The following is a 27,926-nucleotide window of genomic DNA, read 5'->3' on the forward strand; positions in this document are numbered from 1 at the left end:
ATGGGGGTTCCAGGGTGTTATTTTGAGGTACAGAATGTTACAATATGTACTCAGCAGCTAGCCTGTGCTGCCAGTGCCTAGGCTGCTGTGGCTATGCTGTTTTTAGCATGCTAGCCCAGATGAAAGAGGGCATGGGTAGGTGTACATGAGCTGCAGACCACACCCCTTGTTTGTAGCATAGACATATCCTTAGGGATTGTCTACATGGTGAATTAGCATGCAGCAAGCCTGGGTGAGTCTACAGCCTGCTATTTGCTGTGTGCTAGCTCGCCATGTGGACCCTGCTACACTAAAAGTTCTGTTGTGCGCTTTGACATCCTCCTCTTTGGGACTGCAAAACTTTTAGTGCACGGTAGCAGGTCCACTTGGTGTGTTAGTGCGGCAAACTAGCACACTATAGAGTCACACTGTGGCTTGCTGCACACTAACTCATGTAGACAACTCCAATTCTCCTAAGTCACGTAGGCATTTTTGAAAATCTTACGCAGTGTCTTGAGCTTTTGTGATGTACAAGAGCATAAACTATGAGGTTAAAATCTAAATCTGTAGAGGTGGTTTGGAAAGTATAACTAGAGAGTAATGGCTCCAGGATGGGAGGAGTAAGGAAGTATTATCCCACTAATGTTGCCTTGAGATCTTGGTCATCATGATGTTTAGGGAAATATAGGTAGTACAATGGCATATAAAGTTTTTGTGGGGCAGAATCCTACTGGATCTACTAATCTAGTATTTTGTAGGCTTTTGAGTTGTTGCTGTCACTGAAGATGCTTCGCTAATTTTCTAGCATCTGATTTGTTTTTCTTTTTGGTGCATAGGGTGAAGCTGACTCTGGAAGGCTTGGAGGAAGATGATGATGATGACAACCAAGATAAAACTGTTACTCAGAAAATGTCAAACACTCTGGAGATCTCCTTAGTAAGCGATACTGAATACAAATCTCGGCACTCTCAGCCAGAATGTGGTTATGGTTTGCAGCCTGATCGATGGACAGAATACAGTATACAGACAATGGAACCAGATAACTTGGAATTAATCTTCGACTTTTTTGAAGTGAGTACTTGTCTGGCATGTGTGTTAGGAAGTGATGAGTCTTTGGTGCAGGAAGAGGTAATTTTAAATAGCTGAACAGCTAGCAATTTTATTTTAAAAATTACTAAAAATATTTAGTCCAGAGAAGTGGTTCTCAACCAGGCATATTTGTACCCCTGGGAGTACACAAGGTGTTCCAGGGGGTACATCAACTCATCTATATATTTCCTAGTTTTACAACGGGCTACAGAAGAAGTCAGTACAAACTAAACTTTCATATAGACAATTACTTGTTTATACTGCTCTATATATTATACACTGAAATGCAAGTACAATATTTATAGTCCAATTGATTGATTTTATAATTATATGGTAAAAATAAAAGCAATTTTTCAGTAAGTCTGCTGTGACACTTCTTTGTATTTTTGTCTGATAGTGTAAGCAAATAGTTTTAAAGTGAGTTGAAACTTGGGGGGTACTCAAGACAACTCAGACTCCTGAAAGGGGTACAGTAGTTTGAAAAGGTTGCGAGCCGCTCGTCCAGAAGAGAGTGTAGACCAGTTCTTCCTAATTGTTTCACTTACTGCCAACTCAGGGGTATGGGTCCCACTGTTTAGTCAAGGAGCTCTTTACATACCTTAAGAGTCCCTGTGATTAAGACCGAGCAAAATAATCACTGTTGTTAACTAGAGCTATTTTATTACCAAAAAGGAAAACATTAAACAAAATGCAAGTGACGGAGAGCAAGTGATACACTGGTTACTTCCATTACAATCTCTTCCATATCATCAATATATTGTGACTTCAGTATATTTGTAGTTAACTAAGAATGTTTATAGGTGGTCAAAATAATTTGTGTCAGGGCAGGTGTACCTGTTGGTTATTAATAAATAGCCAGTCAGTTGGTAAAGAAGCAACTGTAACTACATCTATGAAATCAAAGAAGATATTTAAATCAGTTACTTAGAAGAAGCCATTTAAGGAGCTGTCTTGAGACAAGCCAGTTAACCATTATTAAGAACCTTAAATCCACGTAACTCCCACTATTTCTGTTTACCAATATTTATCATCTGTCTTCTGTGCAGGAATACATGGACTAACCACTTGGTGATTAGCAGGAGAAAAACTGCTAGTATTTTAAGTTACAACAACATTTCACTATTCCAACAATCATTACAAGGGTTTTTTTTTTTTTTTTTTTTTTTTTTAACTCTAATAGTTTGGCAATGTCTTAGTTAACTTTCTCTCACCAATCCCTGTTGAAGTTTTTGGGAAGATTTTCCTTGGGTTGGTTTCTTTTTGAGTCTGCTCTGTTTCTTATGTGTCTGTGGCAGCTTGTTTGTAGAGATGGACAGGATGAGTTGCAAAGTGCTTGCTGTCTAAGCAGAGTAATAGGGTGTGTGTAAGGGGTACTCACTCCAGAGTTTTATACTCTTCTCCTTCCTAGTTCTGTAAAATTATAAGAGAAAACACCTCTGTAAGCTTGTTTAGATTCCAGGTTGATTGCTGTCACCCTTTAATTGGTTTTGTGTCTTCATGGTAGTTCTAGGAGCCCCTTCATCTTTAAGAATATATAGTTTAATACATATGCAATTTTCTGTATTTTTGTGGCAGGAAATATTCAGATAGTTTTTAACCAATCAAAAGCTTCTTTTTATTTAGTCCACTTTCTGACAGTCTTTCAGTTTTATTAGATTTTGACCATTAATATATAATTTTATTTTCAAAAAGTCCAAACACTCCTGTTTCTTATGTTTTAGTCCTCAAACAGGTTTTTCAAATTAAATAGCTCTTATAAAGGCTTCAGTGTTAATAATTAAAGTCATTGACTCTTAACAGAGTTTGGAGAAAGAATTCTTGTCTTCCAAAAGTGGATGAGTGTTTGCTTGGGCACTGTCCGTAATTAATTTCACACGAATATAAATAGTCTGTATTTAAATGGCTTCCTGAATTAGTAATTAGTTTAGCATCAAGTGACTGTGCTATACTTGTACATACTATTCATATAACAATATCAAGCAGTTATTATATGAAGGTTTGCAATTAGATACAAAATATTTGCAAATATACATTTTAAAAGAAACTTATGCCATCTTAATCACTTGAGAAACAGCAAAGGTTTTTACCTTTAAGTGGAAACGTGAGTTTGAAGTAACCAATATCTTCTGTAAAACATCTGACCATAAATGTTCTCAAAGACTAAAGAATGATGACTTCAGTTGATGTTCAAAATGAAATATTCATATTGAAATTGATTTTAGAATTCTTTGAGTTTAAACTAAGGTTTTTCTTTGTGAAGATGAGGGCTAAATGATTCATTTTTATGATTTTGGTTTATATCTCGGATAGCACATCCTGAGCATTACTTCTTTTTGCGGTGTTCTACATGAAACATCCTCACATTCTTTTATTCAACGAGGTCTCTTTCCAGACATAAATATCTTACTAAGTCTCTTTTCTTGAGATAAAGATCGTATCTGGACTAACTCACATTGGGTACATAGGGGGTGTGTCCTTGTCTGTGATAAGATACACTAATGATTTGCAAAAAGAAAAGTAGGGCTTGTGGCACCTCAGAGACTAACCAATTTATTTGAGCATAAGCTTTTGTGAGCTACAGCTCACTTCATTGGATGCATTCAGTGGAAAATACAGTGGGGAGATTTATATACACAGAGAACATGAAACAATGGGTGTTACCATACACGCTGTAAGGAGAGTGATCAGGTAAGGTGAGTTATTAGGCTTGAATAAAGACTGGGAGTGGATGGGTCATTACACAAAGTAAAACTATTTTCCCCATGTTTATTCCCCCCCCCCCCCCCCCCGTTCCTCAGATGTTCTTGTCAATTGCTGGAAATGGCCCACCTTGATTATCACTACAAAAAGTCGTGGTGTCCCTGTCCATCCTCATTCCTCCCCCCCCCCCCCCCTGTAATAGCTCACCTTACCTGATCAGCAGACTGAGGCAGGCTCCTGGTCTGGAACAGCTTGGCCAGGGCAACTCCATGGGTGCGGGAAAAGGCAGGAGCAGCAGTGGATCAGGGTAGCAACAGGAGGGGCATTCCTGTCCCAGGGGCATGCAGCAGCATCCCCCTGAACACAGTGCCCTGGTGTGCGATTAACGCTCGTTTAAAAAAAAAAACCCACAAAAACTCATTAATTTGTGTTAATTGTATGCATTAACTCTGATTAATTGACAGCCTTATTTACAACCTACTGCTTTACAACTTGTAGTTACTCTCATCAAATATTCTATACAAAGCATGAACCACAATAACACTTTTATACACTTTTCAAATATAGCACAAAAGAAAACAGCATAGAATATTAAAGTGAAATAGAAGTTATAAAGCTGTATTCCAGAGTCTCTGTAAATGCTCTTAGCGATAAAGTCATGTTTATCTTTTCTAACACTTGCTTGTCCTTGGGAAATAAAGTAGAAGTTTCCTGGAATTCCTTTGGTTCGCTTGAATATTTCACATAACGAAATAAAAATGTAGGCATATTGAGGTACCTTTTTTCTATAAGCATTATCTGTATGAAAGTAATGATAAATATATTGTAAGTTTTTCAGTAAAGGCACAGGCAAATTTCATGACCTAATATTAAAATTACAATTTTTTAAAATTTTCACATCAATATTCAAATCTCTCCCCCACAGTCTGCTTCAGTAACAAAAGGATTCAGTGTCAGTGAAGGTTTTATTACAGGCATGTAGCACAATACTGTTAATTGATGTGTTTGACCCTGTAGGCTTTCTCAGGCAGTCTTCATGGAAATTGGTCTTCTGTGAATGGAAGTGAACTTCATAGGTAGAGTAGCTCCCCAAAGTAAACATTTTTAAAATGTATTAAAATACCTGTTTTATATTAGTTTTCCATGGTCCCTGTAGGCTGCTCTTGATGTGTTTTTGTGTTCCAGCTTACTGTATATTCAGTTTATGCAGGTCAACTGTATTCAAGGAGCTGCCCTGTGCCAATTGTTGGCCAAGGCAACTTGTGGGACTGATGAGGATTTGGGTAGTTCATTCATCCTCTCATTTCTTTCTGCATAATGGCCTGGACATGAAGTACTTGATCTAGAACACATGTAATGGAGCAATAGTGTTCAGTGACATTCAGGCCACCTTCCAGATAATCTGTTAAAGACTGGATTTAAATCCAGAATTCTCTCAATGTAGTTAATATCAGAAGTATTTTCCTCTTTTGGAGAGTGAATATGTGGACCCTGCCTCCCCTTTCCTCCAACAGTTTTATCTGAATTTGATTATATTTTGCAAATGGAACCACCTGAGTCCAGAAAATGCTGGCTGTGTAGCTGGTAATTCCAGAGTTGATTCTGTGCATCCACTAATGACTTCAAAGTGCTTCATTCCCTGGAACTGAGTGTGCTGATTCCATAACACTTTTTTTCAATTCCTGCTTGCTCGGAAGCAGTGCGCAGACTAAGATCTTAGTGTGACATCATGCTGCCCTGCAGTTAGGTAGGCTGATTGGTTCTTCTAATTCTAACTTGCATCAGTTGCATCTTAAAAAAAAAAAAAAAAAAAAAAAAGGTATCCATAGTTTGACTTGCATTTGTTTTTCAGTAAGATTACAGAAGACCTAAGGAGGTTGTATCATAAAATTATGAGATAACGATTACAATTATCAAAGTCTTTAACTTACTTACTAGAGAGGTAGTAAAGTAACCACTTATTTTCATCTGCAGTTGTTCTCTTCGCCTGTTTGTTGTGTTGGGCTCTCATATGATTTTCTGCAAGATTTAATAATCTTTAAATCCTTAAAGTTTTGGCTGTAGCAAGCCATTTGTAGACAAAGCAAATATTTCATTACTTATAATTCAGTATCTTCGTTATGCATATACTTATCTATATATACACCATTAGAGCTTATACTAAATTTGAAAATTGATTAAACAATTACTGACTTTGGCAACAGTCAAATGCATAATTCTGCCTGCATAGCCTTTGACCTTTTCCTTCCCCCAGAAAAATACTGTATATAGCGTAATCATATATTTAATAACCTAGTTTAACTATAAGTCCTGAATAAAATACTGGGCTTTGTCATAAAGCCAAAATAAACTCTGCAAACCAAAAGAGAGTGGCTGAAATTCTGTAAGGGTCTCTTAAATCATTTTTTTCCCTGTAATTCTATCAAATTCGGATTTCATATTTCTGATAATTTACAGTAACAATGAGATCAGGTTTGTGTGTAACACAGGTACATTTGAGTTTAAAAGGAGGGATCTAATAACGAAGCACACTAGATGGGTATGTTTCATATTATATCAGTGTTTGTCTACATCTGCCCGACGAGCAAAGTTTCCATGACTATGGAGAGTTTATATTGTCATTCATATAGCTGTAATTTTAATGTTTTGTTCTCTCTTTTTTTTTTTTTTTTTTAAAAAAGAAAACTTAATACTCTTCATTTTTAGGAAGATCTAAGCGAAAGAGTATTACAAGGAGATGAACTTCCAGGCCATGTGGGTTCTGCATGCCTCTTATCCTCCACGATTGCAGAACTGGGAAAGAGTGCTGGAATTCTCACACTTCCTATTATGAGTAGGATTTCAAGAAAAACCATTGGAAAAGTAAGAGGTATGATTGATACAAAACAAGAACTTCAACATAAGCTACCTTAAAATTAGACTAACAGTTTTGTTTAAAGTGCTGTGTTTGGCCATTTAATCCAATGATTTCAGAATGCATAGCTTAATGTGTTAGAAATTACCTCCATTTAATTTCTGTTTTTTCACTCTAAGATGGCTGTGGTGCTATTGAAAGATAATTTCCTAGCATGAGTGCATAGTTACTGTACATCAGGGAATTCTGTAGACTTGCAGTAAATTCTCAAGTGCAGTGGCTCTGAATCAGCTCCGGAGATATAGCCGGACTGCTTTACTTAAAACCATCACCTTTTTATGACATTCAAAACAATGTTTGTTTTCTTTATAGTGGACTACATAATTATAAAGCCGATCTCAGGATACAGTTGTGATATGATAGCTTCATATGCTAAATACTGGAAACCAAGAACAACACTAGATGTTGGACATAGGGGCGCAGGAAACTCTACAACAACTACCAAGTAAGTTCACGTGTCCTGAATTGTGATATTTTGTCGAGTCCCACCTTCATTTTTGTAGGCATCCAATTGTGTAAATAGGTTTGCCAGGTCAATTTTTATGAAAAACTCAGTTGATTTTAAGTGATTTTATTCTAAATTTGAGTGTTCCTTTAAAACTCAAATTGCATGTGTGTGTGCACAGTCTTACTCTTAACAATTTTTTCCTCTGTTTCTATTTCAGACTCGCTAAAGTGCAGGAGAACACTGTTGCTTCTCTGCGGAATGCTGCTAGCCACGTACGTGTGGGTGTATATGAAAACAAGCTATTTGTTGTGATATGTTGTTGCTGTTCTGATATGTTGTGTTGAGGATCTAGTGATTCAGCAGTTCAGTCAGGAAAATGTTAAGTGAAAAGAATAGTCAAATACACAAAATATGGAGCTTTGATAGCAACTCCGTAGGCATGGTTGTTACTTTCTTTTATAAGCTCACTTTTTAGACTTTCATCATCAAACTCACCTTTCCACCTTAAAATTTTCAGATGTTGCTTTTAACACATGGAGAACTTTAGAGAGCTAACCCCAAATCCTACAAAGACTCACATGTAGTGAGTAACTTTAAGCATGTGAGTAGCCTATTGAAGGCAATAGGCAATACTCTGACTCTGAAATCCATGGATAAACTTGCACTGACTTCAGTAGGGCCAGGATTTCATCTGGTGGGGACTGGTCAGGTATATAAAGTTGATTTGCATAAGTCTTTGCAGGTTTGTGGCCTCGGAGGTTAATTGGAAAAGACATTTTGGAGATGAGTTTGAAAAATTAAATCTTTCATTTTTTCAAAATGTGTATGATATTGAAATCTAATTTTTACTTGTTTTCAATGAGAACTAGTACCTCTGACATTTTAAAGATTGGATGGTTAATTTGGGGGATACTCATTTAGAATTCACAGTGAGGATATTCTGTCATTTAGTCTGAGGTTGCATTCAGACTTCTTTCCTGTCCAAAGCTCCTGATCTGAGGACAGGTATGTCTACACTGCCCACATTACAGCGCGGCCGCAGCAGCTGTGACATGGGCAGTGTAGACACGCTTTATTGCTGGGGGAGAGCGCTCCTGGTGACTTTTAAAAACAAAGCAAAAAAACCGCCCCGAACGACTAAAGTTCTAGCGCTGGAAGTGGCAGTGTAGACACAGCCTAAGATGAAGGAAGTGTTAATGGACTCAAGGACTGAAAGGAAGGTGGTAAGCAGGTTGAGATGTCTTGTCCCACTCCCTTTTTCACACTGAGAATGGGGTGAGGCTCTTCAGGAGATGCTGCTGTGAGATTACGCATCCTTGAAAATCTGCTAGAAACAGACCTTTCTGGTCGTTTCACTTCCTTGTCACTGTGCTCTCTCAGAGGTCTGTAGCTGAAAGGTGATTTCTGGGTGTTACTTTCTGCTGTGGCATAGTTAACTTGCTGTCTGAATGCCATGGCAATAATTGTAGTATGCAGCAGAGCAGGTTTCATTGCCTTCAGGTTATTGCAGTCCAGATGTACTACAGATTCATGTTAAGGACTTTTAAGGAAAGTCAGATTTATTATTTCTTCTTTGAGTAGTGTCCCTGTGGGTGCTCCGCTGTAGGTTTGTGTCCCTGCACTGCTGATTGGAGAACTTTGATAGCCGTGTCTGTTTGGCCTCTGTGTGCCCTGCCTCCGCCACGCCATCCCCTCTTTCCCCGCACTCTGCTATGAGGCTAACCAGAGTTGCGTGGGCAAACTCTCCTCAGTTCCTTCTCAACCATCCGGGCTACCAAGGGAGCTTTCGCTGTCCATTAGCGGATCTTAACTTCTTTAGAATTGTTAATTTTTAGCTACCTTTTTGGAGTTTTCCTTTCTTTTCTCCTTTATCTTTTATTCCCCCCAAAAAAGCTTTCCTTTCTTTTCTCCTTTCTCTTTTATTTACCAATCCCTCCCTTTATTTAGACTTAGTCTTTCTTCAACCCCCTGTCTAGGGAACCCCCCTGGACAAGGTATGCCCAGTTCAGCAGGCTTCAAGAAGTGTCTCAGTTGCAAGGAATCTATCCCAATGACTGACAGACACTCTCAGTGCATCTGCTGTCTGGTAGAGGACCACATTCCCCAGAAGTGTGGTTTATGCCAACAACTGAAGCCCAGATTCAGAAAGCATAGAGAACTGAGACTCAAGCTTCTCCTAATGGAGGTGTCCCTTCAACTGCCCTCGGAGCCGTGCCAAGACCACAAAGGGTGGGAAGCCTCACCACAGCCCTCTACATCTAAGGGTAGTGAGCCCAAGAAGGCAACCCTGAGTCACTCACACAAAGCCTTTTACAAAAGGGCAGTGAGTTCCCACAGTGAGCCCCAACCAAGTTGAAAACAATCTCTGACTCACTCAGTATTATCCGTACTGACAGTACCAAAGCCAAGTCTGGTACCCAAAGCTCGCACAGTACTAACTCGACGGAGCATGTTGGGCTGCATAAGGACCATATGGGCACAGGCAAGGAATCATTGGTATGAACAGCACGCAAGAAATCCAGAGAATCTGCCATGGGAAAGGCTTCTTCAGCCTACATCAGTATGGTCTTTGGCACACTAGATACCGATGGACTACGCTATCAGGTCCACATCACGGACTCCGTCGGTGCAGATATCTTGGCACCGTCAACCGCCACCAGTAATGACATCTTTGGCACCATGGGACTTCTGGTATGTGTCAGACACTGAAAGGTCTGGACAAACATAAGGCATCTCATAACCTGCTCTACTGGATTCACCTCTATTTGGTACTGGGGCCCCAGTACCAAGTTCACCCAGAGCTCCAGACCTGGGGGCAACATCATGCCATGCACCCCCATTTTGAAGCACTGAGTTGGATAGAATCATAGAATATGAGGGTTGGAAGGGACCTCAGGAGGTCATCTAGTCCAACCCCCTGCCCAAAGCAGGACCAATCCCCAACTAAATCATCCCAGCCAGGGCTTTGTCAAGCCTGACCTTAAAAATATCTAAGGAAGGAGATTCCACCACCTCCCTAGGTAACCCAGGGCTTCACCACCCTCCTTGTGAAAGTGTTTTTCCTAATATCCAACCTAAACCTCCCACACTGCAACTTGAGACCATTACTCCTTGTTCTGTCATCAGCTACCACTGAGAACAGTCTAGATCCATCCTCTATGGAACCCCCTTTCCGGTAGTTGAAAGCAGCTATCAAATCCCCCCTCATTCTTCTCTTCCGCAGACTAAACAATCCCGCTTCCCTCAGCCTCTCCTCATAAGTCATGTGTTCCAGCCCCCTAATCATTTTTGTTGCCCTCCACTGGACTCTTTCCAATTTTTCCACATCCTTCTTGTAGTGTGGGGCCCAAAACTGGACACACTACTCCAGATGAGGCCTCACCAATGTCAAATAGAGGGGAACAGTCACGTCCCTCGATCTGCTGGCAATGCCCCACATATACATCCCAAAATGCCATTGGCCTTCTTGGCAACAAGGGCACACTGTTGACTCATATCCAGCTTCTCGTCCACTGTAACCCCTAGGTCCTTTTCTGCAGAACTGCTGCCGAGCCATTCGGTCCCTAGCCTGTAGCGGTGCATGGGATTCTTCCGTCCTAAGTGTGGGACTCTGCACTTATCCTTGTTGAACGTCATCAGATTTCTTTTGGCCCAATCCTCTAATTTGTCTAGGTCCCTCTGTATCCTATCCCTACCCTCCAGCGTATCTACCTCTCCTCCCAGTTTAGTGTCATCTGCAAACTTGCTGACGGTGCAGTCCACACCATCCTCCAGATCATTTATGAAGATATTGAACAAAACCGGCCCGAGGACCGACCCTTGGAGCGCTCCACTTGATACCGGCTGCCAACTAGACATGGAGCCATTGATCGCTACCTGTTGAGCCTGACAATCTAGCCAACTTTCTATCCACCTTATGGTCCATTCATCCAGCCCATACTTCTTTAACTTGCTTGCAAGAATACTGTGGGAGACCGTGTCAAAAGCTTTGCTAAAGTCAAGGAACAACACGTCCATTGCTTTCCCCTCATCCACAGAGCCAGTTATCTCGTCACAGAAGGCAATTAGATTAGTCAGGCATGACTTGCCCTTGGTGAATCCATGCTGACTGTTCCTGATCACTTTCCTCTCCTCTAAGTGCTTCAGACTTAGTGAGCAGATACTGAGCAAGAGGACATGGTTTCATGCCACTCTTCTCACTCACCCTACAGTACCCATTTCCAGTATGGACCTCCAACTGTACTGCCCCTCTGATCCCCAGCCTCCTTGATATGGGCAGCCATGGTACCTACCATCGGGCCCCTTCCCACCTTCTCAGTGGCCCTACTGGGACCATTGACAGGCACACAGACATTGTGCCTCCCATAGCTCTAGCATGGCCTATCAAGAGCCACGGAGACACCCTCCTTCGGCAGCCACATCAAGGGCATCCAAGTCCCCTGAACCATTAAGAGAGGAACAAGAGGCTGAAGTAGAGGAGATAGCTACCCCCCAGACTAATTTCTCATCATCATCACCAGACGCGTTGGCAGATGACTTTAAGCTTTTTCAGGAGCTAGCCCAGCAGGTGGCAGAGGCACTACAGATACCACTACAAGAGGTGACTGAGTCACACCATAAACAGTGGACATTTTACATTCTTCTGCCTTGTCCAGAGTAACCCTCCCGATTTAACGAGGCTGTCTTGGACCCTGCCAATCTCATATGTCAGACCCCTGTGTCAGTCCCACCAATGTGCAAGTGGGCCAACAAAAAGCACTATGTGCCAGCAAAAGACAAGCAGTTTATTTTCTCCTACCTACCTTTTAATTAGTGGACATGATGAACTCAAGAGCCCGCCAGCACCGTCTCAAATCTACCCTCTGCAACTGGGACTGGAAACGTCTAGATCTTTTTGGGAGAAAAACATATTAATCAGCCATCCTACAATTCTATATTCAGACTATCAACCTTAATGGCAAAATATGGTTACTTAAACTATTCAAAACTCAATTCCCTTATTAAGCAGCTCCCAAACTCTCAAAGAACAATTTAAAGCCATCGTTAATGAAGACCAATTGAAGGCAAAGACATCACTCCAGTCTGCACTTGAAGCAGCTGACATGGCAGCACACGCCATCTCTAGTGCTGTTGTGATGAAACGAGCCTCTTGGCTGCACTTATCCGGTTTCTGCAAGGAGGTACAAACAACTATGGAGGACCTTCCTTCTGAAGTTTCAAAAGTGTTCGCTGAGAAGATAGATGTTTCCATCCACATTTTAAGACTGCAGAGTTACTCTCAAATGCTCAGAATCTACATGTCTGGGCAGAAGAGAAAATATACTCAACCTTCATTCAGACTCCATTCATCACAATACTCATCTCAACAATCATATGAACCCCAAAGAAAGAAGCCCAGGTTCCCCGTACGGAAACCTTTAGGATCTCAACTTGCTTCTTCACAGCCATCTACCTCAAAATGACAGTTTTGACAGATTGGTTGAGGTGCCATCAGGCCACTCTCTCCTCAATACCATCTGCCGCTGGAAAACCTCGCTCATCCCTAGGGATAACTCACCCCATTCCACAGCACCTGGGAACAGAGCCTCCAACAAATGAGTGCTGAGGATTATTTGAAATGGGTACTCCGTCCATTTCACCTCCCTCCCAGCCCCTAACACCCTTCTCCGTCCGTTTTCAGGGACCCTTCTCATGAGAGCCTGCTATGACAAGAGAGAGGCCATCTCCTCAGTGTAAGAGTCCTAGAGCAAGTGCCCATACATCTGTGAGGCAAAGGTTTTTTACTCTTGCTCCTTCCTGATACCCAATAAAAAGGGAGATTGGAGAGCCATACTACACCTCAAAGGCTGAACAAATTTGTCAAGGCTCTGAAGTTCAATATGGTCACCTTGGTGACAATTATTCCAGCGTTAGAAAAGGGAGACTGGTTCTTGTCTCTCAACCTTCAAGATGTTTACTTCCACATTTTGATCATACAGAGTCAGATGATACCTCAGATTCACACTAGGCCAAGACCATTATCAGTACAGAGTACTCAGTTTGGCCTCTCATCGGTCCCCAGAGTATTCTCCAAGTTTCTCTCAGTAATGGCAACGCACCTACGCTCCTAGGGTAATTATGATTACCCTTACTTGGACAATTGTCTCCTCAGGGTGTGTTCTGTCACTGAAGCCCAGCTAGTCACCACCTGCAGAGCAGCTACCTGGACATCTGCTTATACCTCTGCAGAACACTATCCCATCCTGGGGGACTTTGCTGCAGATGCCAGATTTGGCGCCAGGGTACTATCATCCATCGACTCTGAAGTCCCAGCCTCCAGTGGGGGATACTGCTGAGGAGTCACTTACAGTGGAGCGTCTAGAGGGACATTGCTAGAAGAAGGTACTTCCCTTGTGCAGTAATGATCATTATTTGAGATGTCTCCCTGTGGGTACTCAATGACCCACCCTCCCACCCTCTACTTCAGAGTTCTCATAAATTTCAGTAGAGAAGGAACTGAGGAGGGTCGCCCACATGCTGCTGGTTAGCCTAGTGGCTGAGCACGCAGGGAGGGAGCGGGGGAGGGGGGGCTGCGCATGCACTAGCTGAACGGACACTGCTACCAAACTTCTCCGATCAGCAGCGCAGGGTTGCAGACATGTCTACAGGGACATGCATCTCGAAGAATGATTGTTACTGCACAAGGTGAGTAACTTCTTCCCTCAGTTAGGGATTTTTGTTAGCCAATGCTAATACTAGTCATTCACTTAAAACAAAGTTACTGTTTAGTCCAGTGGAGATGTGGTCTTTCTATGAAACTAAGCCTTTCAAGGAATGGAAATGGGCTCTAATTCTATTTTATTCTCCACTGATCCACCTGTACCAATGTTCTTTTTGGTGGCTAGAGTAAGAAACAGTTAGGCGACCATGATGGGAACACAGGAATTATCAATGGAGAGAAAACCAGCAGTGCTCTGTAGTTGAGCATCCTGTCTTTCAGTCCTCTGAAGCATTGGATGTAAGGAAAATTTAATTCCGTGAAGGTATTGTATAAATAAGCCTTTTGAGAGAAGGAGTGGAAATATCCTGGACTTTCTATTTAGCTTCTAAAGCTAATGGAGAGAGAACATATGATCCAGGTGTGGGAATCTGATGAGTGCTGCCTTCAGAGGACTTGATTTACTTCTGAATAATTCCTCTTCAATAAACCAAAAATAAAATTGCTCTTCAATTGACTTTTTTAATAAAAGCAGCACATGTAGTTCTTCAGCTTTCTTCTTTAAAAGAACAAACTTTCTAAATGCTTTTACATAATTATAACATAAAAATATAACAAATTAGCTCAATCCAAATAGATTACATTTATTTATTTGATGCTGTTGCATATGTTCTTAACTGATACTTGAATGGCTCATCAACAATTTCAGTATCTCGAATCACACCTTCAGGCGGACCTTAGCTTATATGTAAGAGGGGAAAGGCATGTAAATTTCAGTATATGAAGTGTATCTCCTCTCATGGCTTTTCTTCAATGAAGAGTGCATAATACTCTGACATACACTTGAACCCTTAAGAGATTGAGTATATAATAGTTATCAGACTTGCATACTGGTTATTTTTTCCTGTACATTGTCTATCAGTTCTTGAACTGAAGAATTTTGGTCAACATATAACCAATAGTTCTCTACAATGCTATATTGAACTCTAACTTTTATCAGCTACTGTAGTTATTGTATTTCAGTTGACCTGCTATATATAATTTATAAATTTGAAAACTTTCTTTTGAGCTCTTGCTAGTTCTTATATATATGCAGTTCTTACTTTCTTCTCTGCAGGGAGCAGCATTTGTGGAATTTGATGTACATCTTTCTAAGGATCATGTGCCTGTTGTGTATCACGATCTCACTTGTTGTATGGCTATGAAAAAGGTAATCTATGAATGTGTTGGCCATATTTCTGTTAGTGTGACAGTTACTGGAACTCAAATTATTTGACTGAAATTCCAAGGTGTCTTGTAAAAATAATTCAGTAACTCAGAAAAAGTATGGAATGGAAACAAACAATACAATCTTAATATATTGGAAACGATTGTTTTGCATAAAATATACCACAAAAGATGAGCTAATTTAATAGTAATTCTTTATCTTGACATTAGGGGCACTTCACATATGTGATCTGAAATACTTCCTTCCATGCTGTAGTGCAGAGGTTCTCAACCTCTTAGTCCATGACCCACAAAATAGCAGAAAATTCCTGCAATCCACCATATCTTGCAAGCCTTTGTGGCCATAATGGAGTGTCACAAGTTGCATTTTTTTTTTTTTTGGCCTTTTTTGTCTTCTCAGCCCCTTGAAGCACTACTTACCCTATCTTAGTACTTAACATATTGTGGGGAGGGAAATTGGGGCTGAAGAACTGCTCTGGGGTTGAGTGGTAGGTCAGAAAGGATGGAGCTAGGGCAGAAGTGATAGTAGCAGGAAGGAGGGTCCTGGAAGCAAGCTGCTTCTGTGACCTGCCAAAACAACTTTCTGCTGCTTTTTCACAGTGAGGAGTCTGGAGGCCCCTGTATGCGATTCACTGGATGAGCAACACTGTTGTAGTGCATACTGATTATGATAGAAATTCTCTAAGGCGAGCACAATCTTACAGCAGGCTTGTAGAATTTCGCTTAAACCTCCCAAGTTTCATAGCATACAGCCCATTAAATATTGTTTCTGAAAAAAGTGACTATAGATTTCTACGTCTTCCCCTTGCTTTCCTCTTCTGTACAGTTTGACAGCCATAGAGAAGGAGGAAGTGAAGGTGGAGAACTTGCCAGATCTGCACCCCCTTTCCACTGAAAAGCTTGAGCAAGTGTTTTGCACTGAGTAGACTGGGTTATCAACTCATCATACTCTGCTTGTAATATTGTCACCTGACAGATGACGAGCTTTGGCCTTGAACTGTGGTTGGCATGAAACGTGCACTCAGTATGGGATTAATGAAACGGGTGTACAAAACATCTTAAATCAGTTTAGCAATGCTTGAACTAAAACTTTGTAGTTGGGATGGGGGAACATTTGAAATGAAAAACGGGGACAGATGTCTTGAAAGAAGTTCTTGGGACACGAGGACATCATGTGAAAGCCAGGACGTGTTCTCTTTATCAATGTTTTTGAGAAGTTCAAAACGAAAATTTGGAAGGGTTGTCAAATGAGGTGTTTGGGTTTTTAGAATTTTTATTGTACACTTTCCAGCTTGTGAACTTCAGGTTGAATGCAGAGTAACATCAATAAATTAATCTGTTATTTTTAAATGAACAAATATAGGCAGTTACAAGAATTTTTAATAATGTACAGCACAGCCTAGTGCATAGATGACCACTTGAAAATTAAGTCCTAAATTGTGCTTGCAAATCTTACTTTTGCCTTAACTAAGTGCACTAAGACAGTTACTATTTTGCACATCCAAGTGCCCATGCTGCCGCTTTTGAAAACTGGTGGTCTCATCCACAAACTGATAAAGTGCCATTTTAACAGTGTCAGTGGTAAACAAAATATTTGTCAGTGTGCTTGGCTAAATGCTTTAATGATGTCTGTCTTGAAACAAAAGTTGCTTTTCATACTTTCTAGTGAATTTTCAACATTTAATGTCAAATATATATTTTTTTCCCCAAGAAATTCGATGCTGAGCCATTGGAATTGTTTGAGATCCCAGTAAAAGAACTTTCATATGACCAACTGCAATTATTAAAGGTAATGTCATGGTAGGCTAGTTTGGTACATTGCTGCACAGTAGATGTTTGTATTAAAACTGGATACCAGACCTTCGTTTTGAAATAGTTAGTCTGAGAGAGCTCTTGCTGCTGCTCTGAATGTACTACACGAACACAATAATTTAAAAGCATTTGACTGGTGTCGTCCGTCTTCCCCTTCTCCCCCCTCCCCCAGTTTAGCAGAGAGCATTCCTTATGGAAGACTAGCTATATGTCCAGATAGGAGTTTAAATATTAAGCCATATGAATAACTGAGCACAAAAAATTACCTTAGTTGTAGATGACTAAGTGGATCTCCTTTACTTCCCCAAAAACTTAATGGAAAGGTATATTCTTGGAGAAAGATATAAGGGATTGGGAGTAGGTAGTTTAAAAAGCAATGGCCATATCTGTAGTATCACTACTATGATACTCCGAATAAACTGAAGATGAGGTTAAGGACCTAATTTTCAGAAGTGCTAAGTATTCGCATCTTGCATAGAAGTTAATGGAAGCTGAGGGTACTCAGTAACTCTCAAAATCTGGCACTAGGGTGGTTTTTTGTTTTTGTTTTTGTTTTTTTTTTTTTTTACGTTAACAGGATTTTAAGGTATTTTTTACTGTCGTGATTAGTCAAATAGCTTATTTTCTGATCGAATGCTACTTTGTTTTCAACTTGTTCTGTCCTTATAACTCTCGCATACTGGGTGGAAAGGTGGAACAGCATGCTGAACAGACCCAGATGATGACCAATTAATGTTGAGTATTACAACAATATGAGTTTTTAAAAAAAATAGAATAGCCTGACGATGGAGTTAAGTCATTTAAAGCTGATAGTTCAGAATCTTTGCCAAAGAAGGGTTATAAAATCTATATTTGATATTTTGGGGGTTTGCCTGCATTAGGAGAAGACATTGAGGGTAGATCAGATAATCCTGGCTTAATCTAGACAGACCTTGCAATTGAGGGCAAAGGTTAGGAATGATACATAATCCAATCTAACCTGGTCAGGCAGAATTGGAGAATAGGATATTGGCCTGTCACTATGGATACCATGGGGGCATTGATTCTCTGGAAAAAATAGAGACCAGGAGATAAGTTTGGGAAGCATGAGAGTTGAAAATGAGGGTGAAACTTCTTCTTTCAGAGTCAAGGAAAGATGTGGCTGAAACAAGAATTTTAGGTACTCTTATTTTCTTAAATTACCTAATTTTCTCCTTCAGCCTCAAAGAGAAAATTGAATGGATGCAGGGTCTCAGCCTAAGCCCCACCATATTTTAAGTCAGATACACGGCCCCTTTGCATAAACTGTGGTCAGCCATCTGCTTGTAGTGGGGCCCAGAGTACAGAAAGTATAAAGACAGATCAGATGAGTTTTCATGGGTGCACGTTATGACCATTTGCAAACTGAGTACATAAGGTTTGTAAGGCTCATTATGAAAATTGTATCTTCTCAACTTTAAATTACATCCTTATCTCCCTGTCCACTTGTAAGTTTTTTGGTTCGATGATTAAATAATATAAAAACTTTTTTTACTTTCTCCCTAAAATCTTAAAATAGGCAAGTTGGAAAGAAAATAGATGTGTATTAGAATCGTTTGTCTTCCTACCAGAACTGCATATTTCGTAGACTTTTTTAAACTTTTAAAAACAAATGTAAGGGAATTCAGAAGGAAAAATCTAATTGTTCTTTACCAAAATAGTACGGTCGCTACAGATAAAAGTATACTTGTTAGTTTAATATATTCTTTTTGTGATCTTTAGCTGGCTCATGTGACTGCATTGAAATTAAAAGATCACAATGGTATGTACTAATACAAATGTCTTTATCTGCTGCCTTATAAGAATTTATATTGTCATTGAAATGTTTATTTTTCAATCAATTTTGTTTATTCTTGGAAACTGGAAGTTGAGATTTTAAAATACTTGAGTGCTATTCATCACATACAATTTTCACAGGGAAGTTTATGTATAAAGGCATCACTGATAGCATGTAATACGATCCTCCAACATATTTAAGAAAAATTGTAATTACTCCACTAACAAAATCACCACAAGTGTCTTCCCTCCAGCAACTTCTTGACCGTACCAGTTTCTCAGCTCCCAATATTCCAGGGACAAAAGATGGACCTTGCAGTGTGCCCTAAATGCTAGTAAACTTGGGCTGTTACAAAATACGTGACACTGTCTCTCTTGCTGCAGAATTTTATAGTACTATTCACTACAGAATTAAATATCACCAGGATTTAGTTAGCTCTGATAACAGTGAAATATGTAATTTTGCTGCATTACAAAAACTTTTAGTGCACAATAATTTAAATTTGTAAACTGAGCTGAATTGGTTTGCCACTTGTGTTGCCATTGCACAGTTGATGTAATGAAGTGGACACTGTCATCAATTTACTGGGCTTGCTCAAAGCATGAGTACATTGTTGAAACAAGGCCCTGGGGGAATAGGAATAACTAGTGGAGTCTCTAAAGCAGGAGTTTCTTATCAGATGTCAAAATTCTGTGTTCTCAGCCATTTTTCCTGGTGCATTTCATAATAAGCTTCAGGAAAAATGAGATTATTTTTTTTAATTTGATTTATGGTCTTTTAAACCTTCCTTAAGATCACTCATTGAACCTGTAGCTTGTGTATGTATTCCATGTGTTAGACCGTTATCCTGCTCATACTTGGTAATATACTTTTTTAATATTTCCATAAAAAAGACGTACCTTTTCAGAATCCATTATGCAAACTGTAGTTGAACCTTAACTTCTTTACTAATTAGCATATCCCAGGAGATACATTGCAAATTACTGAATTTTGAGGACTGGCATACAAATACAGAAGCAAATTGTCCCAAGTTCTGTGCATCACAGACTGTACTATATTAAATAAGTACAAGTGGCAAAATATATTGAGTTCATCATGAACTAATAAATGTACTGTAATTTGTTTTTAAAAGTTTTAGTAATACCACTTAGCTGGAGATGCCAATTAAAGTATTGTGCAACTGAACTGTTGTCTACCACTTTCATGTATAGAATGCATTGACTAGCTTAATTTTTATATAGTATTCTTTTGTATCTAGTTCTTATTGGATACATGTCTTCCAGCAGAAGGTGTCGGCAATTCGCAGTGTTGCCAACTGGAATTTATTGGAAATAACATGATTTTGGCCACCTCTGTAGTCAGTCTTGCGATTGATTGTGAATATCTCCCTCCATTATATAATTTGAGGAAAGCAAAATCAGCGTGAGCTCCCCACATACTACACTGTAGTCTTGAAGAAGGTGCACTGAACTGCAAGCCCAAGAGACCATGAGTTTTAGTTTCAGCTCTTTTGTATTTCTGTGCCCTTCACAATTATGAGCCAAGGTCTCATACTGTTGCCTTGGCGAAGGGGTTCAGTATCATTCATCCATTTCACAGGATAATGGAGAACGTGTATAAGGTCATTTTAGGCAGAGCTGGGAATTGAATCTAGGTGTCTAATATAACAGCCAAATCTTACCAACTTTGACACAGTTTGCCAGAAGGAACGTGGAAAACTAGGTGCTTCTATAACCCATGCTAACACAGTGTCGCTCTGTCACCCTTTAGCAACCAGACCACACACAGCAGCTTACGACTCTTGTTATGATTTCCATGTTAAATCTGGTGAAGGCTTGTGCTTTTACATCCAGAGGTCTCTGGCTCATTCCCCAAAGGCAACATACAGGGGTATTGTTATATTTAGCTATACTGCCTGTAACCAGAGGAAGAAACCAAGAACCCTGATGCCCAGTGTTAGGCGGTTTCTCAAATGCTAGTGTAATCCACTGGCATTGTATGTATGTCGTCTCCCTGTATGGACAGGCTCCTACTGAGGATAACAGCATGGTTTTTCTTTTACCAATTACCCTAGCAGAAGTGGACGAGATCTGTGCTGTGGAACAGAAGGTTTAAACTCTGCTGACAATGTCCCATGTGGGAGTGAAAATAAATAAAATATAAATATAAATTATATCTATGAATAAAAGTTAGTGTAGGCCCCTCAAGTAAGAGTTGGAATGGTTTTTTATTGCAAAACGTTGCATTTAGAAGTGACTTTACATGTGGTATTAATACTTATTGTTGCGTTATTTTTTTTTTTTTGTGCTTGTACTTGTCCCTTTAAGAACAGCATGTGAGATTAAGACTGCCTATAGAGGTATTTGAATCTGAGAGTAATGTGTGGGAGACTGTGTCTGTTTCCTGAATGGAAGATAATGTCTGTGTAATTTCCAAAAAGGTCAGAACTTCTAGAAAACAAGCTTAATTCTCAAAGTATAATATTAGCACTTATAGGGAACTATGGGTATGTCTACACTGCAGTAAAACACCCGTGGCTGGCCTATGTCAGCTGACTCGGGCTTGTGGGGCAAGGGGTGCAGGGCTACAAAATTGCAGTGTAGACATCCAGGCTTGGATTGGAGCCTGGGGTCTGTGAACCTTTTCCCCCTCATGGAGTCCCAGAGCCTGGGCTCCAGCCTGAGCCTGGATGTCCACATGGCAATTTTATAGCCCTGCAGCCTGAGTCAGCTGACACAGGTCACCTGTGGATGTTTTTATTGCAGTGTAGATGTGCTCTGTATGTCTCAAGGCATTGCTAATGAGCTGTAGAGCCTTTCAACCGTAGGTCACCAGTATGAAATCCAGCTCAGCAGGAATTAAAAGGCGTTCCCATTTAAAGGAAGTCTGGTAGCCTCGGAGTTCAACTTGCAGCTCCCCTGTCACAATCTTTGCACTAAATTGTAAGCTCTTCAGGGAATGACTTTCTTACTATGTTTGTACAGACCATAGCGCAATGGGGGACCCATCTCAGTTGAGTACTCAAGGAAGAGCTCATGCAACATGGGCCAAAATCACCTTACTCACTGTATGTTTGAGTTGGCAACACTAAGTCACACACACATTGGAGGTGGGGTGGGAGGAGTTAAATAAACAGACAAACTTCAAAAAAAGTGAATCTTTTAAAATCTTATGATTTTGAAGACAGTCTCCTAATTTGGGGGTTGGCAATACTGCTGTTCTCCTTTTTTAAATATTTTTTTATTTAATTTCAGCATCTCTTAAAGGGGAGGAAAGCCCTGTTTCTGAGAACCAGCCATTTCCATCTCTCCAGACGGTAAGCAGCAGTCAGTATAGAACTAGACAATGTAGAGCAATGTAATGCTAGGCAAATGGAAATTTCAAAATATTTATAAATAAGTTTGGGTTCTTGCATGCTTAACGGAGAAGTGGAGTCTAGAAAGAACTTTCAAAGGTTTTTATCACAGGACGAGGAAAGGGTTCAAAATGGAGCTTATTTTTGACTGTCTATGTGCACAAGAGTTCGGGGCACTGAAATGCTATAACTGTATTTAGTAAGGTTTCAGAGTAGCAGCCGTGTTAGTCTGTATCCGCAAAAAGAAAAAAGAGTACTTGTGGCACCTTAGACTAACCAATTTTTTTGAGCATAAGCTTTCGTGAGCTACAGCTCACTTCACTTCATCAGATGCATCTGATGAGCTGTAGCTCACGAAAACTTACACTCAAAAAAATTTTAGTCTCTAAGATGCCACAAGTACTCCTTTTTCTTTTTGTCTTTAGTAAGTAATCAATGTAGGTGTTATAGGCATTGTAAATGTATCAGCTACATTCAAAACCCCTTCAGTTTCCAACATGAATTCTAAATGGGACCTCTTTTTTGATCTGCTTCAATTTTGAGGAAAAGCCAAAAAAGATGATCTGGAAGAATTTTTTCCATTTCTTTCCCGTTCCTGAATCATCCTGATTTTTCTGCAGTAGGATCTCACTGGTGGCTAATGAAATACTTCTTCTCAGCACTTGACAAGAAGCTTTTTACCGGCAGCAGTGCATTAAAGCCAAAGAAAATGGGTGTAGTGGCAGTAAAAGGAGGCTATGGGCCAGAACTGTCAAAAGTGGCCACTAATTATGAATGGCTCAGTTTTTAGGTGCCCAGCTTCGTACCTAGGGCCTGCTTTTCCGAAATCCTGTTCATCCACAACTCTAAAAGTTTTTGGGACCTGCAGGTGCTTAACATCTCTGAAAATCCTACCTCGGGGGGCGGGGCGGGGGGAGGAGTGAAATTGGGCACCAAATTTGGGGCATCCACAATTGGTGGCCACTTTTCAAAACTTTAGCTTTAGAATTACATTCCTTCACCACTTAGCTTCTGCTACTTAGCTCAGTTGCAGTATATTCCATTAATAACTAATCTTTGCCAAAGTTTGTATTTTTGAGTTGGCTTTTTCTTCAGAAACTGTTTACCAGACTTAGTCTGTGATAATGCTTGAAATTCTTTTTTCTTGAACTGTGCTTCTGTTTGCCCCTTACAGCAATTGCTGGGTACTATTCTCCCAAATCCAAATGAAAGTAGTTAAATCTTTCTTTTGTCTGAGAGGTAAATATGAACAAAATGGATAACAAACTGGCCTAGACAAGGGAATCTTGTCTGCTGTGCCAGATAGTTTTTGGTTGTTAACCAGGGAAATTGTGACTTTTTTTTCATGTATCAGAGCAATTGTTTTTTATATAAAACAAAAACATATGTAATAAGTAGCCAGACAGAAAAGTATGCACGAAGTATTTGTAAATTGTAAAGAACTGTACATCTCAAAGTGTTAGTACATAAGAAATTAGTTGCAGATAATGGTGTAACTAATTCCTGAAGGCTGTTCTCATTATTCCATTGACCCACTTTGGACCAGAGTAGAAAAGGGATAATGTGCCTTTAAGTGTTAAAGAATCATATATGTATATGCTATACTTTTGGCCTTTGCTGGGTGGTGATTCAGCATTTTTTGTCCTGTATTTATCCTTACCAATAGTACTTAATGAGCATCATGTGATTTGGTACCTTTTTTATAAAACTATTGTATCAAGGTTCTGGAATCCCTTCCTGAAGATGTCGGGTTTAACATAGAAATAAAATGGATCTGCCAACAAAGAGTAAGAAATTTATAATGTTCCTTGTTTTTGATGCCTTGTGTTACTTTGTAGACTACTATGCATATCTTGATAGGTCAGTTTGCATGTGACCCAGACCTAAACTACTATTTTACTGTTGTTTTTATTTAATCAAAGTTATTAGCCTTTTTTTTCTTTTGAACAGTAAAAGGCAGTTTTGTTTCACTGACAGTGTATCCTGCTAGCTTTAGAACTAGAAAATCAAAGGCACTGAACCTGCAAATAAACAGACACGTACTTCTCTTTAGGCACATGCATAAGTGTTTGTATTGGGATCATAATGCAGAATTGACAGTTTCTTGTAGGCAATCATCTTCTAAAGATGAAAATATTCCTGAGTTATTTATATAATTAAATATTGCTACAACATTTATATCCTTACAGATGGTTGTACAAAACATCTGTTTAGTTGCCCTTTATTCATTTATACTACATTAGGCTTCTTAATATATTTTTGTTTTTAATATAACCCATATTTAAATGATTTTGTTATGCAAATGATCTTTTAATTTTAATAGACTTCATGAATAGTTGATGTCTCTAGGAATAAAGTGAGTTGTTTTAATGAATCTTGAAAAGACCATTTAAAGTTATAAAACTTATAACACTGATTTAAAAGCTGCATATTTCTGAACAATTTTGTTGAAAGCCAGCTGTATAGTGTTGCAAACAGCGCTTGGTAGACTGGAGAAGAGTGCTATTTTTTATTCATATTGACGAGCTGGATTCTTTTTTCGCTCAATTTAATAATAGACTCCTGTCATTTGAAATAATTAGTGTAGTCATTGATTTAGTTCAACTACTTGTTTTTTTTTATAGGATGGGAAATGGGATGGCAACTTGTCAACCTATTTTGATATGAACCTCTTCTTAGATATCATTCTAAAAACTACTCTAGAAAATGCTGGAAGAAGGAGAATTGTATTTTCTTCATTTGATGCGGACATTTGTACAATGTAAGTTACAACTCAACTTTAAACCATTTTTGACTCAATAGATTTCACTTTAGGTGTTAGTGCTCAATGGAAAACTCATTAAGTTATTTTTGTGACTTGAGTTTGAATGCCAACACGCTTCAGTTTAGTTCCTGGACTTAGACCTTTCATCCATCTGACCCATGCCCAAAAATACAATCGGAAAACAAAGCCAGCAACATATTAAGAGAAAAGGCATTGGAAAAAATAGTGAATACCAAATTGTCTAAGTAAACATTTATTTTCTTAAAACAGTAGGGAAAAGAGCAGACTTGATCCTGGGGTTTCACTTTCCCTCTGGCTTCAGTTTCCTGGCCATTCCAGCATGTGTCGAACTGTTCCTCCTTCCTTTTGGCTGGAGGATAAAATATTTAGTGTTTCAGAACAAGAAAATACCTGTTTGAAATGCTCTTCTTCACACTACTGCAAAAGGAAAGTCAGGGCCAGATAACAGCTCTAATGTCTCTTCAGTTACAGGACAGTTTTGGGTAATGTCAGTGTCCATATGCTGCTGTTCAAACAAATGCCAAGACAGTACACTTACTTGGTAACAGCCAATTCTTGTCACAATAGGTGACCATCTTAGAACAGGGCATACTGTTTTTATTTGACAGTTTAGTGTATGCAAATTAAATATACATATATAATCATAGAATTCTCTATTGACAATTTTCAACAAATCTCTGATTTAAAAAAACAAACATGAAAGTTCTTAAACTACATAAATAGTTATTGGATATTGGCTTTCTAGAAAAACTAATTTGCTTTCTGTTGTGGCACATCTTATGTTGGTTTTCTGGGTGCTGAACAAAAGACAGACCCTGAATCAGGGAACTTATTGACACACTACACCAGTCTTTGTATGGAAATATTGCAAAATTCCTTATTGAAAGACTGTGTAGAAGAAATCCTTTAAAGCAGAGATTTGAAAGAAGACAGGTACTTGACAATAAGAGGACTTCCAAACATAAGGGACAGCCTGGGAAAAAGAGTGGAAGAAGGGTTTAAAGGGGCTGGTTAGGAGGGGGCAATGAAAGGTGAAGAGTAAGTGAAGGTGGAGTCAAAGTTGATGAATCACCATACTCGGAATATTACTTTCGCCTATTGCTATTTCATAGCTATGCTGGTGAACCAACTCTAAAGTGGTCAAGGTGGCTTGAGAAGGTTTTAAGTTTGCTATTGTGTGTTTTGTAAAGGGGAAAAAATGATAGAAGGCTACCCACTTCTAAAATTTTATATATGGAAAACTTTGGGGAAGGGGGAACATACTCTAGACTTTAGATAGTTGAAATATGTGTGAAATATGTAAATCTCTAAAGTGGTGAAAGGGACAATGGTATGTTGTACACATTGAGGCAAAACTGCAGTGTTTACCAGTTGCATCTGCAAAGGATTAAATGAATATCCAGTAAGTAAAAGTATTCTCTTCTAACCATGAGACTGAACTTGTCATTTGTAGTGAATGTGTTCAAACATGAAAATGTGCATGTTACTATGCAGGAAAGGGAGACATCACTATGCTAAACTATCTTTCTGGAATTAAAATCCAGGGCAGTCATGTCCCTTTTGCTTAGGAAGAAAGGGGACAAAAAAAATCAGTCTTGTTATGAGAAAATGGAGAAATTCTTTTTCACATGTGCCTTGTCTTTCTCTGGAATATAGTAAAGATTACTGCATTATGTTAACTTTTTAGTCATATCCAACTGACTAGACAGACTGGTGTGTGTCCACAAAACTGCTTAATCCTTGATTAATACTTTGCATATTACATGTCAATACAGTTTGGGAATGGTGACTGTGCTTTTATGTTCTCATCCGTGTGAGAGAAACACTACTGAAAAGTTTCCCTTTGCAGTTGTATTTTTATACTCTTTTACAGGGTTCGGCAAAAGCAAAATAAGTATCCTGTGTTGTTTCTCACACAAGGAAAATCTGATATTTATCCAGAACTTATGGATCTCAGGTCTCGTACAACTCCTATTGCCATGAGCTTTGCCCAGTTTGAAAACTTGCTGGTAAGTTGTCATGCTGTTGTTACTCTGTGAAATGAAACTAACTTATTGCTACATTCCATAATTTTGCTGATAAACTGACTTTTTTTTAAAATACAGAAGCTGGTTAAGGTGACAAGCAAACTATTAAATGTTTATGTATTCTTTTAAAACATGTTAAAGTAATGTATTTTCATTGCTTCAAAGTACTAAGAATGCACTTCAGTCCTCTTGAATATTGAACTGTTGTTAAAGAAGCAAGTCTTTAAAAATGCATTTAATTCCTGGAGTTCATAAGATTTTTTTTCTTTTAGTTGACTAAAAATTGTGAAACACTTCAGTGATCAAAAGCTAGAAAAGTTGACTTTTAATAGTATTTAGTCTAGATTATATCTGCATTTTCTTAAGTGTTTTTTATAACTTTACAGGGAATTAATGTGCACACTGAAGACCTGCTTAGGAACCCATCATATATTCAGGAGGCCAAATCTAAAGGTTTAGTTATTTTCTGCTGGGGTGATGATACAAATGACCCAGATAACAGGAAGAAGTTGAGAGAATATGGCATTAATGGGCTAATATATGACAGGTATTTATTTCTTCAAATATTCCTTTAGAATTACAATACCTAAAGTGAGCATATGAAATGTTCTGTTCTGATCCTGCTTTGATTTCACTTTGATTTTGGCCTGATTTGAGTGGGTGTTAGAATATCCTGCTCTGCACATGTCTGTAAACCTGAGTTCAAGAGACAGTCGTCCTAAAACTCACATATACTGTCTCAGTTGCATATGTGAAACATAGGTGTGACTTCCTTCTGTCGGAGGATGCTGCGAGTACATGGATGGCTAGTTTATTGAGTGGCCTTGCATTTGATTCCTAAAAGAGAGAACTAGTTTACAAATCTAAGGCTGCATCTGCACAGCCACTTTCAGTGCTAAAACTTTTGTCGCTCAGGGGAGTGTTTTTTCACACCCCTGAACGACTACAGTTTTAGCACTTGAAAAGCTCCAGTATAGACAGTGCTTTGTTGCCAGGAGCTGTGCTCCTGGTGATAAAGCTACCACCTCTCGTTCGGGGCGGTTATTTTTATTACCAGGAGAGCTCTCCCCCGGTGACTACACTGCCCACGTCACAGGG

The 27,926-nt window shown here is 39.2% G+C and overlaps 1 protein-coding gene across 1 annotated transcript in view; it reads left to right on the forward strand.

Annotated features, from left to right (window-relative positions):
* Window positions 1-27,926, forward strand: part of GPCPD1 (glycerophosphocholine phosphodiesterase 1) — a 69,410-nt gene that overhangs the window by 32,083 nt on the left and 9,401 nt on the right. The window contains exons 8-19 of the mRNA XM_074949695.1: window positions 816-1,050; window positions 6,475-6,637; window positions 6,995-7,127; window positions 7,348-7,402; window positions 14,945-15,037; window positions 16,766-16,843; window positions 18,607-18,646; window positions 21,916-21,977; window positions 23,738-23,803; window positions 24,641-24,777; window positions 26,675-26,810; window positions 27,215-27,375. Coding sequence (XP_074805796.1) covers window positions 816-1,050; window positions 6,475-6,637; window positions 6,995-7,127; window positions 7,348-7,402; window positions 14,945-15,037; window positions 16,766-16,843; window positions 18,607-18,646; window positions 21,916-21,977; window positions 23,738-23,803; window positions 24,641-24,777; window positions 26,675-26,810; window positions 27,215-27,375 — 1,359 coding nt within the window. The remainder of the gene's footprint in view (window positions 1-815; window positions 1,051-6,474; window positions 6,638-6,994; window positions 7,128-7,347; window positions 7,403-14,944; window positions 15,038-16,765; window positions 16,844-18,606; window positions 18,647-21,915; window positions 21,978-23,737; window positions 23,804-24,640; window positions 24,778-26,674; window positions 26,811-27,214; window positions 27,376-27,926) is intronic.

Source organism: Natator depressus, chromosome 3 (genome assembly GCF_965152275.1).
Source record: "Natator depressus isolate rNatDep1 chromosome 3, rNatDep2.hap1, whole genome shotgun sequence".
Taxonomy (NCBI): Eukaryota; Metazoa; Chordata; order Testudines; family Cheloniidae; genus Natator; species Natator depressus.